The sequence below is a fragment of the Belonocnema kinseyi genome, chromosome 1 (assembly GCF_010883055.1).
Source record: "Belonocnema kinseyi isolate 2016_QV_RU_SX_M_011 chromosome 1, B_treatae_v1, whole genome shotgun sequence".
NCBI classification, from domain to species: Eukaryota; Metazoa; Arthropoda; class Insecta; order Hymenoptera; family Cynipidae; genus Belonocnema; species Belonocnema kinseyi.
In genome coordinates this window covers 115,955,802-115,972,077 of record NC_046657.1, presented here as the reverse complement: position 1 = coordinate 115,972,077, position 16,276 = coordinate 115,955,802, and the positions used below count along the sequence as shown (strand labels likewise).

Below are 16,276 nucleotides of genomic sequence, written 5' to 3'. Positions count from 1 at the left end.
GGGGTCAAAATTTCACACAAATCTAATACCTTCTCTGATGAGAATGTAAAAAATTTTCCAGTTCCAAAAAATAGAATGTGGAAGTTGACAATCTCAAAGACAGAGAAGAACCTAAAACCTAAATAAAAACTCTCTTTCGAGATATTGATTTTAATCTGGTCTCCACTAACACTTCTGTATGTTCTAATAGGTCCCCTAGAATCCTAGATTACTCTTTGTTTAAGTTTTAAAAAAAATCCTCTGATTACAAATATTTTTTTTAGAAATCTAGTTCAATTTTTGTTTGGACAATTTTTATCAAGAATTTAATTATTTATTGAATACAAAATTATAAAATCATTTGTAGCATGGCTGAGCAAAACTAAAACTTATTCGCATCTTCCACGTTTTTCGTACGACGAACCGTTTTATGAACTGTTTTATCTCAGAATCTATTGCTCAGAAAAATTTGAAACTTGTACATTGTCTATATCGAGGATACATCTCTTGAAAAGAAAAAGAAATCTTCCGATAGAATAAAAACTTCTCTCTGTAAATTCTTAAAAAGTTACTATTTTAAAGAAGAAATCGTTTAGACTCTTAATTTATTAATAAACAATCATCCAGACCAACCAATGTCATAATATTGCTTAAAATTCTTGAGAAACCTTTATCTGCTATTAATGACATAATTTATTGTTCATAAGCTCGCTTTCTAAATTGTTTATAACAATTGATATAAATCATGACCCTCAATAACTAGAATTGATCAATTTTTTTTTTATTAATCCTTGACACATGATTAAATTTTTCACTCTTGTGATATCTTCTCATACGATGAGTTATTATTTATTCATGGCCTTATAAATAATATATTTTTTATAAGTGTACGCCCCCCTACATATGCCACAAGTTGCAAATTATTCGTGATTACCTTTTTTTATATCGTTAATTTTACCATGAAAAATATGATTACCTTGGACAGCTTTTTCGACACCTGCACCTTGTTGCTTATGACTATTGTTATTGATAAAAACCTTCAATTAAGATAATCGAATTTTTAAAAATTTTTTATTAATCTATGGCACAAAATAAAACTTTTCACTCTCGTGAAATTTTCTCGTACGAATAGCCATTATTTATTCACAGCCTTTTAAAGAATATATTTTCAATAAATCTGCACGTATGCAAAAAGATTTTTCGGATTGTCGATCAAAATAAATAGATACAAAAACACACGTTTCGAAATATATCACATTTTTAAGAATTGATTTAAGTTGTATTAATTATATTAATTGAGCGTTTTCGCTCGCGTTCTTGTTCAAAACAATAGTTATAAACAATAAGGATACCCTTATTGTTTATAACTATGACGTCAAGTATCGAAAATGTTACCCAAGATAATCATATTGTTTACGGTAAAATTAAAGGTATAAAAAAAGGTAATCGCTAATAACTTGAAACTTGTGGCATGTCGGAGGGCATACATTTATAAAAAATATATTGTTCATAAGGCCGTGAATAAATAATGGCTCTTCTAAATATGTATCTGCAATTTCTATGACAACTTTCAATTTCTACATTTTTAAGAAAATAAAACAAATTTTTAGCAGTATATATTTTATATTTGTATAATTAAAAACTGATAAATTTAATTAATATTCGGATGTACATAAAAAGCTTTTAATAATCGGAAATGCAAAGAATTTTAAATGGAAATTTAGTGAATTTAAATACTCGCGCTAGTATTTATTCAGACTAATCACAGTATAGGGTATCCAGTTACTTGACTTTTTTTTTAATATTACAAATTTATAATATTTCAAACAATTAAAAATACAAAATGCAGCTTAAATTTTTTTTAATTTAAATAAATTCTGTTTTATTTTTTGAAAGGCAGAATTTTTGTAGGAATACGAACAGAAATTAGTTAATATTTGATTCAAGTGGTACGCGAGAACTGTCAAATATCAAAACCTAACCTAACCTCTAACACTCTCTCTTCAGAGCTAACCTCAAAATAAAGAAGTTTTGTTTGTCAAACAAGCTTATTCTAGGATTCTATTAATTGTTCAGACAAAAAATTGAACCCTTCACAATGTTTATGTGAGAAAATAAAAATATCATCCATTTTTCTGAGGTTTGAATTTATCAACTCTTCATTTTCGTACAGTTATCGTCTGAAAATGTTGACACTGACGTCTACATTCTTCATGCACATACGTTCGTGCACGTAAACATTCAATTTTTATTTCATTTTTTGTCTTTTATTTTTAAAAAATAAACATTTTATAATGATCGTTTATTCGATTTTTCGGGAAGTCGCTTTTATTTACTTCCCCTCGAATTTTCCTTAGATTATAAATGTTTTTAAAGTATATTGAAAAGGTAGTTCACAACAACACAATAAAGTATATTCTTCTTCTAAAAACGTAAAATATACGCTAGTAATTCGATATTTTATTATAACTCGAACTTTTTTAAAAGCCTTGAATTTGAATTTTCTCGAATTTTAAATGAAACTTTTCCAGTGTAGAAGGGCGACTTGCAAAATTTAAAATTGTTTTTATCTTGTATCGGAAACTATGGAAAAACCGTTATACAATTATGTTTTAGGCAATTTGTTGAGGGTCAGGATGAATTTTCAAGACTGAAAAAAAGGACCGAACCAAAAGATGTTCTGCTGTTTGAGAAACTGCTTCGACGGCTTTGGCCTCTCCTCGAACCAAATTCCAAGGAAGGAGCTGAATCCAATCGCACTCGATACAACTCACATGGGTAATTAAGAATATGCATTAACAAATTAAAGTTTTCCTAACAAAATTTCGAAAAAAAGGCGCTAACTCTGTACAAAAATCATTTAGTTTTCAAACAGATAATTGAATTTTAAATAAAACAGTTAAATTTGTAAGCAACTATAGTAAACAAAAAAGATGAATTCTTAGTAAAAGATTTAATATTTCGTATTTCATGCACCAAGAACGTAATTTTTAATCAAGAGAGCTTGAAAAATTAATTTTCAACAAGGAAAAACTCATTTTCATCTCGTTGACTTCAACTAAAAACACGAATTTTTAGAAAAATAGTTTAATTGTCAGCATATACGATAATTTTTCAAAAAAGAAGATTAATTTTCTGCGCAAAAAAGACGTATTTCGACCAAATGTATAACTTTTTCACAAAACATTTCAATTTTCATGTACCGAAAGTTCTGAAGGTTCAAATGAACGAAATTTTTTTTGACATTTCTATTTTATCCTTAAATATTGTTCCAACTGCAATTCAAATTATGCATTATAATTATTTTTCAATAATAAATTATTTCCAATATAAATAACATTTATTTTAGCACTTTTCCTGGTTTGCAAAGTCATCAGTAAAAAATGTCCTTCTTTTGTACGTTCAGAACTTCAACCAAATTTAATTTTCCACTCGAAACTATAAATTTTCTACTAAATAGTTGGATTAAATAAATAGGATACATAGTTACATTTTCAATAAAAAAGCTGAATTTTATACCTACAAATCACGAAGTAGAATAATAAATAATATAATAATCAATTAAACAAATAAATTAAATTAATAATTTAATAATGGAAAATTTTGACGCATAGATTCGGATTTAGTTAGTTGACATCGTTCGTAGCGCCTCTTGCGGAAAAGTTTTGAAATACAATTTTGCCAAAAGGTATTATTTCTAATTTAGAAAATTCCAATTGAAAAATTTCAAATAACAATTTTTGTTTTAATTGACAATTTCATTAGAAAACGTTGAAATTGTATCGTTTCTAATTCAAAGGGTTTACAATTTTACAATATTATTTTGAATTAAAGAATCTCGAATCTGACTAATTTAGGAATAAAATTCCGAAAATAGGACCAGTTAAAGCTTTAAAAATGGAATATTTTCGTATTAGAATTTTGAAAATTCGCAACAACTTTCTTCTGAGGATTATCCTTTTTCTTATAAATCTTATTACTTAGTTTAAAATTTAATAATTTTCTTTAAAAGTCATCGATTTTCGTTGCAAATTGTTTGCTATTTTTATTTTGTTGTTAGAAAGTGAACTGAAATCTTTTTGGATGAAAATTAAACTATTTTTTAACGGTTTTTTGTTTAAATCATCTGTTTTAGGAGAAATTTCATCTTTCTTGAATAACAATGTAACTTTTCGGTTAAAAATTCAATTATTTTTTTGAAATGTTGTCTTGTTGATTTTAAAATACCTTTTGTTAAAAGTCCTTATTTTTGTTTAAAAATTCTACTGTTTAAATATAATATTCGGCGTTGAAAAAATAACTGAAATATTTTCTTAATGAAAATTCAACTATTTTAAAATTTTCTATTTTGTCTTTATTTGATTAAAAATTCATCTGTTTTAAGTAAAATGTCATCTTTTTTGGATAAAAGGTTAACAGTTTGGTTGGAAATTAAGCTATTTTCTTATTTGACTATTTCGTAGAAAATTGACTTTTTGTTTAAAATTTATGTTTTGATATTGAAAAATGAACTAAAATCTTTTCTGGATAAAGTTCCACTAAAAAAAGAAATTTATCATTTTTAATACAAATTCATATGTTTTAGCACAAAATTTAATCTTTTTTTGGATAAAAATGCAACTAGTTGGTAGAGAATTCATATCTTTTGCCAAGAATTCACCTTTATCATTGACAAAATTCGTCTCTTTTTAATGAGAATTCAATTTTTTTCGTAAAATCTTTTTTTTTTTGTTAAAAAATTCAATTTTTTTGTAATTAAAAATTATTCTACTTTAAGAGAAATCTTATCTATTTTTTTTATAAAAATCCAATTAATTGGTAGAGAATTCAACAATTTTGTTAAAAAAGTCGTCCTTTTTGGTCAAAAATTCGTCTTTTTGGATTGAAAATTCAATTGTTTTCGTAGAAAATTATTTCTTGTTTAAAAATTCATATTTTGATCGTAAAACTCGACTGAAATGTTTTTCAACAGAAAATTCACCTGTATTTTTTTTAAAGGGTATCTTTTTAATTTAAAACTTCATCTATTTTAGAAGAAATTAAATTTTTTTTTTAATAAAAATACAACTTTTTGGTTAAAAATCACTCTTTTTTGCTCTTATTTTTTTATCGAAAATTTAACTGTGTAGTTGAAAATATATTTTTCTTAATTTATTTTTTAACAGAAATTGTACTATTTACATTTTTTAAGATCGATCATTTTTAGTTAAAAATTTGCCTTTTATGGTAAAACGAAAATAATTTTTAGTTTCAAATTTCATTTTTGTTGTGTAAACATGCATCAGTTGCGTGGAAAATTAATTATTTGTTGTAAATCTATATTTTGTTTCTAGCTTGAAGGTTCAATAATTTAGATCAACTTATATTTACCTGTTGAGTGAAAAATCTTTATTTGTTGGAAATTCGTCTTTTTTGTTTAAAAATTCTTCTCTTTTGTTGTATTAATTTCATTATTTTTTGATTAAAATATAAATTATGACACTTTTTCGTTGGGAATTTGTCTTTTTAGGTTGAATATTCAACTATTGTCTTGAACATTTTCTTATTTTGTTAAAAAGTCATATTTTATAGTAGAAAAGACATTTTTTTCATTTGAGATAAATTAATAAATTTAAAAATCTAAAATTTGTATATGAAATACTGTTTTATTCCGCTAACAAAATATTATATGTTACAAGTATTACCATATTAAAATGCTGGTATTTGATTATTAATGACTTAAGGCCATTGGACGAGTGGGTCACGTGACCATATTCCTACCTTAACGTGACTTTTTTTATTTCCCAACTTATTTTCACACGAAGCGCCGCATCGAGTTGAAAATTTGGGATAAGAAATAAGAAGCACTAAGAAAGGCGGGTCTGGTTCTAAATTTCAATCATTATGAAAAAAGCAAAAAAACCATTATTTACAACAAAAAACTTTTTTCATAATTATAAAAATTTAGGACCAGGCCCACCCTTCTTAGTCACGTGATCCACTCATCACATGGCCTTAAAATGAAAAATTAGTCAAGGAAGATAAGGGAATTTTGAAAGTGTTCTGAGATTCGCATTTTTCCGCAAAAGGCACCACGAGCATGCAAACTAACTAAATCCGAATCCACGCGTCCAAGTTTTCCGGGAGTGGCGTCTCCTTATGCTACTTCGTGCTACAAATAGAGTTTTTAAATTCCCGAGAATTTGAGTTCAGGTTATATAACAGAGAATTTAAAAGAATTTAGAAGAATTCAGAAGAATTTAAGAGAATTTATGATTTTTAACAATATTTTTATTGTTCAGGTTATATCAACGGTTGAATATAAATTATTTTCTAGCTCAGACATATTCAGGAATTTAAAATATGCAAAGTAGTAGCTCATTAATTATTTAACACTGTTAGACTGAAACTCTATCCTCAAAATCATTAGAAGCGTGACATTTTCAAAATTCTCTGATTTTTCGATTAATTTTTCATTTCAAATCATTAAAATTCAAATACCAGCATTTTAATCTTATGACATTTTTATCATAAAATATTTTATAAGCGGAATAAAACAGTGTTTAATATAAAAATTTAATTTTTGCAAATGTACTAATTTATATAAAACAAAAAAAGTTTTTTTTTACTTTAAAAGATAACTCTTGAACAAAATACTGGAATTTTCAACAAAATAATTGAATTTTTAACATAATAGTTGAATATTCAACATAAAAAGAAAAATTTCCAACGAAAAAGTGTCATACTTTATATTTTAATAAAAAAATAATGCAATTTATACAAAAAAAGAAAGGAATTTTAATACCAAAAAAGCAAATTTCCAACAAATAAAGATTTTTCACTCAAAAAATAAATAAAAGTTTATCTAAATTATTGAACGAATTTTTAACTAAAAAGTATCAATCTTAAAGAAAGTGATAAAGTTACATTTTCTGTTAAAAAATGAATTCTAAACAAAACAAAACAAAATATTTTCCACAAAAATAGCAAATAGTTGCATTTTTATAAAAAAATATGAAATTTATCTTAAAGCAGAAAAATTTTTTATCACAAAAAAAGTTGAGTTTTTGTCCAAAAAAAATTCCAGTTAACTCAGTAACATCAAAAATTAAATTTTCAATCCAAAAAGAGTAATTTTTGAACCAAAAAAGATGATTTTTCACAAAATAGTTCCATTTTCTACCAAATAGTTGCATTTTTATACAAAAAAGATCAATTTTGTACTAAAACAGATGAATTTGTATTAAAAAACATATGTTTTTATAAGTGGAACTTTCATCCAGAAAATATTTCAGTTCATTTTTCAACACCAAAATATAATTTTTAAACACAAAGTTGAACCCTCAAAAAATATTATGATTTTTTAAACAGAAGATAAATTTTCTGCTCAAAAAGACGTATTTCGACCAAATATACGAATTTTCAATAAAACATTTCTATTTTCCATGCGAAACTATAAATTTTCTATTAAATACTTGGATTAAAAAATGTAATCCATAGTTACATTCTCAAAAAAAGCGCATTTTCTCCCAGTTAAATTTAATACAAAAAGACGAATTTTCAACAGAATTGTTAAATATAAGTAAATTAAAATATTTAAGAAAATTAAAATCGAGAGAACATGTTAAAAAATTCCGTTTTTACACAAAATAAGATAACCTTTTCAATTTTTATAATTTTTGTACCAAAAATTAAACTACCTGCTTTTCAAGTAATGCACTTGCAGATAAAAATAAACGTAATACGTAATACGTAAAATTGAAATTACGTTTTTCATATTTTTTTATGCCCTTTGTTGTGGCCTTTGAATGGGATACATAGTGGAACAAAAAATGTTCCTGAGTCATAACACTTTTTTCACACGTCATTTTTTTATGAGAATTAAAAAAAAGGAAAATATAGTATTTTTAAGTTATTTAAATTATTCCGAAGAACCTTGAAATTTATTATGCTTTTAGAATAAGGTCGTGGGAAGTAAAGCAAGGACAAATTAATTAACATAGTTAAATAAAAAATATAAATTTTTATGTCTATCAGTGAATATTAAATGCTGAGCATTTCGAATTGCAAAGGGAGGTAAATATGATACACAACACAGCCTGTGCTTTAATTTATACTAGACGGTTTAATTTTAATCATAAAAAATTGGATTATATATTATTTTTTAGAAAAATGTTCTCTAGAACATTTACTTAAAGTATTTTTTGTCAAAAAACTTATAGTTTAGTAGGTAGAAATTCAAACATTACAAAGTTTCAACGTTTTTAATATAATTATGATAAAAGAAATTTATCTAAATTTTAGTGCAGACTAAGCCAGAGCCAGATCAGAAGATGTTTGTATAATTGTGAATACGTACACAATAAATTATTGTAACTATACAATTTATTAGAGAATTACATAAATAGATATAAAAAATGGAGCGCGAAGCTCAAGTATGGTAATTAGAATATTTTCCTTAAGGCCGATAGAACCTTCAGTAAATTAATTTTTTTTGAGCTTTGAAGTTAAAAAGTGGATTTTTTATTTATGAAAATAAGTGATGAGTGTTTTTTGAGAATATACCATCTGTTTTGTCACTTTTGAACTCTTTTGGTAACAATAAAAAGAATTAACTTTTTTCATGGAAGGATTTTTTTGTAATTTGTTTTTTTAGGTTTGACAGGAAACTTTAGAGTTTTCTTTAATAAGTACTGCGAGATTAGAAATAAAAATACAATAAATTATTGATTCCAAAAGGAACAAATCGAAGCCTTCTTTCTATGTTGAGAAATTCAACAAAGCGTCCTTTTATGAAAAAAGTTAAATTTATTTATGACCTTCATGGTTGAAGGTCAAATATTAATTTTTTCAAACAGTATATGCTTATAATTAATGGAAAGGACATGAAAACCTCTATCGAAACTATTTTGCATGGTTAAACTGCGAGACGCCACCTGGCGACGAAAATTCGAACTAGAAAGAATAGGCATTTTAATTTGTGCATAAAAGTGTTTCAACAATTTTTTTTTGGCATTTAAAGTATTTATTGGATAATAAAAAGAAGTCTTTATCGGAAACAAAATGTTGGAAATGGAATTTACATATTATACAGTGAAAACCCACACTTTAAGACAGAAATATTTTCTAAATAAAAAAAAAACACTTATTGTTCTCCTTATTGGGATTTTCGAAAGATTATAAACTTAAATGGACATATTTTGAAGTAAAAATGAACTCAAAGTAAATTTTTAAAAGTTAGGTTAGAATTCGTATTTAAATTCCAGTCGCCTATTATTTGTATTCTTGGCATATATGTTTTTTTCGCGGTATAAGAGGGAAACTTTATCTAAAACTATTTGTTTTTGTTGGATATTAGTTTTTAGTATTTAATCATTGTTTTATACTTCACAAAACAATCGTAAAAACACTTTTATGCAAAAATGAAAATACATCTTTAAAATCGTACCTACTCTTTCTAGTTCCATTTTTCGACACTATGTGGCGAAATGGTAAACCATCATTCCCAATACTGGACAAAATTTTATTATCGTCATTAGAAGAGTTAAAAAGTCACGTAAATAGACATCTACGAAAATCCTAAAATACTTGAGACATAATGCCACATTATATAAAATCCATGAATAAAAAAATAAAAAAGTCTTATAAAATAATAGAAGCAGGTGACATTTTTTCAATGTGGGAGGACGAGAGCAGATGGCATTAAAACATTAAAAATTGAATAGACTAAGGTCGAAAATTCAACAGTTAAACAATTTCAACAAAAATCGTCAATACAGAAAAACCAGTAACTCTTGACAATTCATACTTTTTAATTAAAGCATTAATAACTCTCCGGTTTAATTTTAGATTTCAGATTAAAAATTTATAAATAAGACAATTTCAATTGCTTAACCTCAAATATATAAAGCTGAAAGTCTACATATTTAACCAATTTTATTTTCCTAAATGTAATACATTTCAATTTTGAATAAAATCGATTTGAAAATATTCAGTATTAATATTTTCATATTTAAAGGCCTCGAAATAAAATTTGGTTCAAATTGGATATAGCTTCTGCTTCGAAATTGTACAATTTTATAGATTTTTAATTCGTAAATTGTGTAGTTTTGAATGTTTCGTTGAGTTTGTAGAATATTTAGCGTCTGACTTTGAACTCGTTTAATTTTCAATTTTTATTTTTCCATTTTAAATGCTTTAAATGAAGCGATGTTTGGCTTAAAATTCGATATTTGAAATTTTCCTTTATATTTTAATATTTCCAATTATGAATTCTTTACTTTTTAATGGTTGAATATTTGCTTGAAACATTAGAACTCTCCGGTTTAATTTTGGATAATTTCATATTGAAAATTTATAAACAAGACAATTTCAATTGCTTACCCTTGAAAATATCAAGTTAAAGGTCTTAATATTTAAAAAATTTTGATTATCATAAATGTAAAATTTTCAATTTTGAATAAACTTAATTTAAAAATATTCAGCTGCTGCTATGGAATTGTAAAATTTTATAATTTTTAAATTTGGAAATTATGTAATTTTCAAAGCTTCCTTGATTTTGTAGAATATTTAGCCTTTGAGTTTGATGTCGTTCAATTTGTATTTTTTATCTTTCAATTTTAAATGGTTTAAATTTATCAATTTTTCGCATTAAATTCGTTATTTGGAGTTTCATTATTTTTCAATATTTCTAATTATGTATTGGGGTTGTTACATACTTTCAAATATTTCCCCCCCCCCCCTAGTAAAGTTAAAAGAATATCAAAATAATGTAGCTACGAAAGGGAAATTTTTTTAAAATCAGTTTGAATTTTTTTAATGTTTAAAAAATATAGTTATATAGCCTAAACGATTTTCAAAATGCCTAGGATTTCACTAAGTATGCGTTAGATAATTTTATTAAATAAAGTTATAATTTTAAGTAAAAAAATATCTCTGTTATAAATTGAATGGTCAGGAATCACAGGAGGCTAACCCTCATTCAGAAAATTTTTCAGGAGAACGGAAAAAATGTATAATTTGTTATTTCCGTGTACTTTTTTGCTAGCGTTAACAATACTGAAAAAATCGTATAATCTACAACATATCAAGGTTTCAGAGCAATATTTGTAATATTTTTCGAATTGTGGGCTACATTAGACATACTATTCACATTTTTTTTTCTATGCGAAAAACCGACTTGGGGGAATGATTTTGATCATACTGCTTTGAAAACTCTGTGATCATAACGTTAGCGAAATTCGTGGATATTTTCAATAATTAATTATGTACGAATAAGCGCAAAAGCGTGTCCGTAGTATCTATACGGAGAGAAATTTCAAGAGATTATTTCATGGAAGCGCGTGATTTTATAGGTCTACAATTTTTACGTTCTTTAATGTCTCGGATTCTATGATCTAAGAGCACAGAATTCGAGACCTGAGAACAAATGAGCATGGCCTAATGCCTGAAACTTCATGCTTTAAAAGCAAGGATTCCGGGATATTAGTTCTCGCGCCAAAGCGTGATAAAATCAAGGAGCAGTGCCGTGAATTTATTTCCCGAAATTTCTTTCAGTGTACCTTTAGAACCGACAAATGGCACTGCAGACTAGTATTTTTTTTAAACCTCACGGGACTTACAGAAAATCATGAAATATTAAAATTGAAATTTTTCACTTTTCAAAAAAAGCACGATACGTAGGACAGATTGGATAATCAAAAAAATGCAAAAAAGTGAATTTTGAAAATTTGGTGGGTTAGCCCCTTATGGTTCCCGACCATTCAATTGTAAATTTAATTTTTGTCAGCCGTATGCTAGATACTTCGTTAGTCAATGGGTCATTATTCTGATTGGTTAAGTGGCTTTTCCGACGTGACGTTTCAAGGTCATAGAGGTTTTGAATCGGGATTTGAATTGAGTATTCTAATATTACGCCACACTCGGTCGGTAACATCAACATCTGTAATAAAATTACGATACAGCTTTGCTTTTAAGAAAGAAAAGCCATTTATTTCATTATTGTTGGAAATTTGGAAAATGTACGATTAGGCAATCCATCACCAAAAATTATAATTTGCCGTAATTAAGGTTATAACCTCAATTGTCGGCGACTTATGTCATAATAGTTTTTGTTAATAAGTGATTTTAAGTAGTTTAATATCAAAGAGATTTGAAAGAATTTTAAAAGAATGCAGAAAAATTGAACGATTTTGAAGGAATTTAAAAGATTTTTTTAAAGAATCCAACAAGGTTTAAGGATTTATAAGAGATTTGATCAAATTTTAAGGCAGTTTAGACGATTTCAAAGAATGTCAAGCAAGTTACTGAAAAGTTATTTAAAAAGATTTTAATGGATTTCAAGGGATGCAATTTTTTAAATATTTTAAGGAATTTAAGAAAATTCAAAGGATTTTGATTAACTCTACTCAATTTCGAAAATTTAAAATTATTTTAAAGAAGTTGAAGGAATTAAAAAAAAAATCGGATTTTCAAACAAAAAAAAACTTAAAGAATTTCTGAAAATTTAAGTTATTTTTAGAAATTACTGTAGGGACTGGATAGGATTTAAAGATTTTCTTTTAAAGGACTTTAAAAGATTTTAAAGCTATTTAAAAAGTTATTTAAAAAAAAAGATTTGAATAAATTTTAAGAGGCTTCAAGGGATTTAACAAAATTCAATGATTTAAGAATTTTCAAGAGATTTTAAGGAGCCTAAAAAAATTTAAGGATTTTAAGCGATTTTAATTCATTTTTCTCAATTTTGGAATTTTTAAAATGATTTCAAAGACGTTGAAGGAATCTCAAAAAAATTCGGAGGACTTTATGGATTTCTAAGAACTGATGTGATTTTAAGGAATTACGAGGGACTTGGCGGAATCTTAAAGTTTCTTTTTAAAGGATTTAAAAATAATTCAAAAATAGTACAAAAAAATTTAATAATATAAGAGATTTTACAAGATTTTACGACAGTTTAATGATTTAAAGAAAGTCAAGCGCGTTATTGAAAAGTTATTAAAACAGATGTAATGAATTTCAGGAGATTCCAAGGAATTTAAAGAAATTGATTGATTTAAGGATTTTTAAGAGATTTTAAAGAGCCTAAGAAAATTTAAACGATTTTGGATTTAAAAGATTTGAATTAATTTTAGTCAATTTTACAATATTTTGAATTATTCCAAATAAGTTAAAAGGAGTTTAAAAAATTCGGAGAACTTTAAGGATTTTCAAGGAATCTTAAGAGATTTCTAAGAATTCAAGGAATTGCTAGGGACTTGGCGGAATATACAAGTTTCTTTTTAAAGGATTTAAAAATAATTCAAAAATAATTCAAAAAATTTGAAGGATTTACAAATTATTTTTTAAGATTTTAAGACAGTTTTATTGGTCTTAAAGAATTTCAAGGGAGTTTTTGAAAAGTTATTTAAAAAGATTTTAATGAATTTGAAAAAATTGAAAGATTTGAAGGATTTTTAAGAGATTTAAAGGAATTTAAGAAAATTTAAAGGATTTTAAATTATTGTAAAGAAGTTGAAGGGATCTCAAAAAAAAAAAAATTCGGAAGAGTTTAAGGGCATATGATACTTACAGTTTCCCCGGCTTTTTTTCCACAAAAATGAAAATTTTTTAAAACTGAATTCGAAGATGCTATGAAATATCATAACGGACGTCCCCGAACTCTTTTTTTAGGGATAATGACAAAAAAATGTATTGTGCAAAATAAAAATTGTATGCATATGCATTATTCTGAAGTTACGTCGTTTTTCATCTTTGCCTTTCCGATAATCTGGAAAATTATTTATGAAATAAACTTTTTTCATTGCCAAAAATATTGTGTAGTTTGGAACTAACGCTCGGGTAAATTGTAACACACATAACCTCGAAATATACACGCACGTTGTTAGCAATATCAAAAAAGTGTGTGGGAACGTCCGTTAGCATCTTCGCTATCATTTCCCAAATTTTTAAGACAAAATATTTATTATTCTAGAAAGAAAGCCGGGGGAACCTAAAACTGGTAAAATCGACAATTTTCTAAGTATCACATGCCCTTAAGGATTATCAAGAAACCTTACAGGAGTTGAAAGAGTTCAAGTGATTTTAAGGAATAACTAGGGACTTGACGGGATATTAAAGTTTATTTTTAAAGGATATAGAAATATTTCCATACGTGTTAGTGACTTTGAAGAATGTTAAGCAATTAATTTAAAAGTGATTTGAAAATATTTCAAGTTATTTGCAAAAATTCAAAGATTTTAAGAATTGCCAAGACATTTAAAGGAATTTAAGAATATTTTCAAGATTTTATGCGATTAAAATTAATTTTAGTCAATCTCGAGATACTTCGAAAGATTTGAAATGATTGAAAAGAATTTGAAGGAATTAAAAAAAAAAGTCGGAGAAGTTTAAGGATTTTCAAGAAGTCTTATAGGATTTCTAAGAAGGAACACACTCCTCAATTGCTAACAATAATTAAAGAAAAGGTTTTTTTATCTGAGAAGCAAAGCCATATCACGATTTTTCACTTACTTTCGTCTACAAAAATTCATTTTAGTGAAACTCCTATGTAATCAATGCTTTGCAGTCCACCAAGTGGTATCGCCTTATAGATTTCGACATTACCGGTCGAGTATGACGTAATCATGGACATAGGAAACACGGGACTAGGCATGCCATCCTAACTTGGGCGAACGGGGTTGAATCCACGGGAGGGAGGAGAATTCCAAGGGGGCGCCATCTTACGATGTGCCATTTGATTATGCGCACAAGCATTTTGCCGACAAACTGTGCATGAAAATAGAAACATGTGGGCGCTGCCATGTTTGTTGCGGGACATAAAAAAGTGGCGGACCTCCCCCCTCATTGCACAGTTTGTCGGCAAAAATGCTCGTGCGCATAATCAAATGGCACATCGTAAGATGGCGGCTCTCCTCACTCATGGAATTCTCCCCCCTCCCGTGGATTCAACCCCGCTCGACCAAGTTATAGGATGGCATGTCTAGTCCCATGTTTCCTATGTCCATGTAGAATACTCAATACTTTTCTTAAACATTTTTTTCTCAACAATGAAGTTTTCAAAATTTTTGTTTTGCACTAAAATTCATGCATCGACCCCATTGTGTGGTTTTGAATGTTTGAATATGAACATTTAAATAATCGGGAAAAATGGTTCAAAATGGTTAAATTGCGTATTGTTTGACAGGTCATGAAGTTGTGATTGTAAAAAATGGATCGAGGGTTTGCGGTAGAGGTGGGGCTTTGACAAATGCTCCTCTAGCTCAAAGCAAAAGTTACTTTGAAGTAAAAGTACAGCAAGGCGGAGTCTGGGCAGTGGGATTGGCTACAAGATCCACTGATCTGAACACTGCTATCGGTGGAAATGATGCTGAGAGCTGGGCTCTCAACTGTGACGGATTTATTAGGCATAATCAGCAGGAATTGCATAATATCCAGAATCTCGCTCAAGAAGGCGACATTATTGTAAGATTTAAAAAAATTTTTAATAATTCCTTAAATCTCAGGTAATATACCGATTTTTGTTACTTAATGATGATACGATGTACAAAAATATACACATTTTGATCACTTTTATAAAAATATTACTAATAATTGTTCTGTTTGTCCTTTTCTTGTAGGGAATTTCTTTCGACCATATCGAACTCAACTTTTACCTCAATGGAAAACCTCTGGATGCACCAATTATGGGATTAAAGGGAACGGTGTATCCCGTTTTATATGGTAAGAAATTTAAAAAATCATTAGATATTTACTGTTGCCCTACGCCTACGCTGATAACGTATGGACTTTTTTAACTGCTAAATCCATTTTTTCAGTTGACGATGGTGCTATTTTGGACTTGATTCTCGACGAATTCTTCCACGCGCCTCCGGTAGGTTTCGAGAAAATAATGCTAGAACAATCCTTGCTCTAGCAAATCTACTCCGAGCCACTTTCCCCCGAACCTCATCCATTATTCCTAAACTGTGCATGTTCTACAAACGAATATGTTCGTGAAGCGAAAATTAACTTAAGATTAATGATTGTGTGAATCTAAAGCATGTCTATGACTGTGTGATGTAATTGTCTTAATATATAGATATATTTAATGAATAGAAATAAAGAATAACTAAGTTTTCAATAACTTGCAAATTTCTTAACCTAATTCCGAAAAATTGTTTAACAAATACATTTTTTTTCAAGTAATAAATTTTTCCAGTTATAACAAAAATTAATCAAATGCTCCACTTATGGATTACACATTCTGATGCAAGGGTTCGTAAAACTGACTGTCTCCGGCCCACATCGCCTCCAAGCCGTAACGGCGGCCATATTGATACCC

The 16,276-nt window shown here is 27.4% G+C and overlaps 1 protein-coding gene across 2 annotated transcripts; it reads left to right on the top strand.

Moving 5' to 3' along the window:
- The first annotated feature begins 1,952 nt into the window (after positions 1–1,952).
- LOC117168973 (SPRY domain-containing protein 7) lies at positions 1,953–16,075 on the top strand. 2 transcript variants are annotated; one of them, XM_033354982.1, is made up of 5 exons: positions 1,953–2,119; positions 2,596–2,757; positions 15,140–15,417; positions 15,573–15,675; positions 15,771–16,075. In XM_033354982.1, the coding sequence occupies exons 2-5, from the start codon at positions 2,655–2,657 to the stop codon at positions 15,866–15,868; spliced, it is 582 nt and encodes a 193-aa protein (XP_033210873.1). In that variant the 5' UTR covers positions 1,953–2,119; positions 2,596–2,654; the 3' UTR covers positions 15,869–16,075. The 2 variants fall into 2 exon arrangements, with proteins under 2 accessions (XP_033210873.1, XP_033210880.1); XM_033354989.1 differs by having other exon boundaries at positions 1,959–2,085.
- The last annotated feature ends 201 nt before the right edge of the window (positions 16,076–16,276 follow it).